The sequence below is a fragment of the Cryptomeria japonica genome, chromosome 1 (assembly GCF_030272615.1).
Source record: "Cryptomeria japonica chromosome 1, Sugi_1.0, whole genome shotgun sequence".
NCBI lineage: Eukaryota > Viridiplantae > Streptophyta > Pinopsida > Cupressales > Cupressaceae > Cryptomeria > Cryptomeria japonica.
The window spans coordinates 134,956,961-134,958,806 of NC_081405.1; the positions used below are offsets into that span (position 1 = coordinate 134,956,961).

The 1,846-nt window shown below is 37.9% G+C and overlaps 1 protein-coding gene across 1 annotated transcript; it reads right to left on the reverse strand.

The window, feature by feature from the left end:
* Nucleotides 1-202: 202 nt before the first annotated feature.
* LOC131053093 (uncharacterized) lies at nucleotides 203-688 on the reverse strand. The gene has a single exon (XM_057987701.2). The coding sequence runs from the start codon at nucleotides 686-688 to the stop codon at nucleotides 203-205; it is 486 nt and encodes a 161-aa protein (XP_057843684.2).
* Between the last annotated feature and the right edge of the window lie 1,158 nt (nucleotides 689-1,846).

The following is a 1,846-nucleotide window of genomic DNA, read 5'->3' on the forward strand; positions in this document are numbered from 1 at the left end:
AAATAATGACACACGAGCGTACCTTATATCACACGAGAATGATTGCAGTTGAAAGATATGATGTTGCCATGCATGGAAAATGATGCGATAATGGATGAAGTGAAAGGAAAGGAATGAGTGAATACAGAATGAGATATTTATTATGCAGAAAAGTACTCCCTCAAGATGCAGAAGTATTTATTAGGATCATGCGATAAAGATATTAAGATGAAGTGGTGATGGCCAAGCCGTCATCAGTGGCTACAAGAATCCCGGCATGCTGGGCAGTGGAAAACTGTCGTAGGAAGTCATATTTGCTAAGAGGTTTATGGTATAGGTGTAGACGATGACCATTGACTAATAATTTAAACTTAACAAGATCTATGGTAGATAATTTGACAACACCATTAGAAAATGTGTCAACTATATCATAAGGGCCTAACCATTTGGTTTGCAATTTGCCTAAGTTATCTTTGTACCTGGAATCATAGAGAAGAGCCCAATCACCCGACTTGAATGATTTGTCCCTGATATAGAGATCATGCCATTTCGTGCGCTGATTCTGAACAGATTTAGTATGCTGCAGGGCAAATTTCCTTATTTTATCCAAAGCATTAAGCCATAGGACCCTTTCTTCTTGTGCTGCAGAAATTGTCATATCTAAGAAAATAGTTGTTCTTAAAGTTTTATGTTCAAGCTCAATAGCCATCGTTGCTTTTGTTTCATACACCATTTGAAATGGTGTAAACCATGTTGTAGTTTTCCAGGTGGTTCTATAACCCATACAACCTCAAAGAGTCTGCTACACCAATCTTTCCTATTGAGTGCTATGGTTTTTGTCAATATTGATTCAAGCTCCCTGTTAGTAACCTCTGCTTGTCCATTAGCTTGTGGATGATAAGGAGTGGATTTCCTGTTCTTGACATTGTATTCATTAACCAGGGTTGTGATCAAAGTAGAAGTAAATTGTGCCACTTTATCTGTTACTATTTCTCTAGGAACTCCATACCGAGTGAAGATTTCTTCATATAAGAACTCGACCACCTTATTATCTTGGGCATGCTTGAAGGCTTTGACCTCTACCCATTTAGTAACATAATCAGTACAAACAAGAATATACGAGCGACCATTGGATGGTGGATCGATTGGCCCAACTCGATCCAGTCCCCATTTGTCAAATGGCTTAACAAGCACCTAAGGGTGTAGAGGAATCTCATCAAACTGAGTTGGTTTGCCCATTCTTTAACACCTATCATATTTCTTGGTGTATTGAGTTGCATCCTTGTGCAAGGTTGGCCAATAGTACCCTGTAGTTAATATCTTAAAAGTTGTTCTTTTGGCTGGAAAATGACCTCCACAACGTTCATCATGACAGGCATGAAGGATGTCATATGTCTCATCTTCCCTTACATAGCACCTCATAACCTGATTTGGACCTGTGTAAAATAAGCAATTTGAAATCCAAGAGAAGTTGAAACTATTTTCTACCAGCAGTCTCTTTTCTTTGGGTCAGAAATGTGGGGGTGTCTTGTTAGCTGCGAGGTAGTTGGTTATGTCAACATACCATGGACTATTGGAAATGATAGAAAATAGATGCTCATCTTGAAAAGAATCATTAATGACTTCACTATTGTCTGGTGTTTGAATCCTTGACAGAAAATTTGTTACCACATTTGCTTTTCCAGGCTTATCAATGATAGTAATATCAAATTCTTGCATTAATAACAACCATCTTGCTAATCTACCGATAATGGAGCTTTTGTTCATGAGGTACCTGATGGTTGCATGATCAGTATGTACAAATATTTGATATCCTATTATATAGTGCCTAAAATTATTAAGGGCATAGATGACATCTGACATCTCC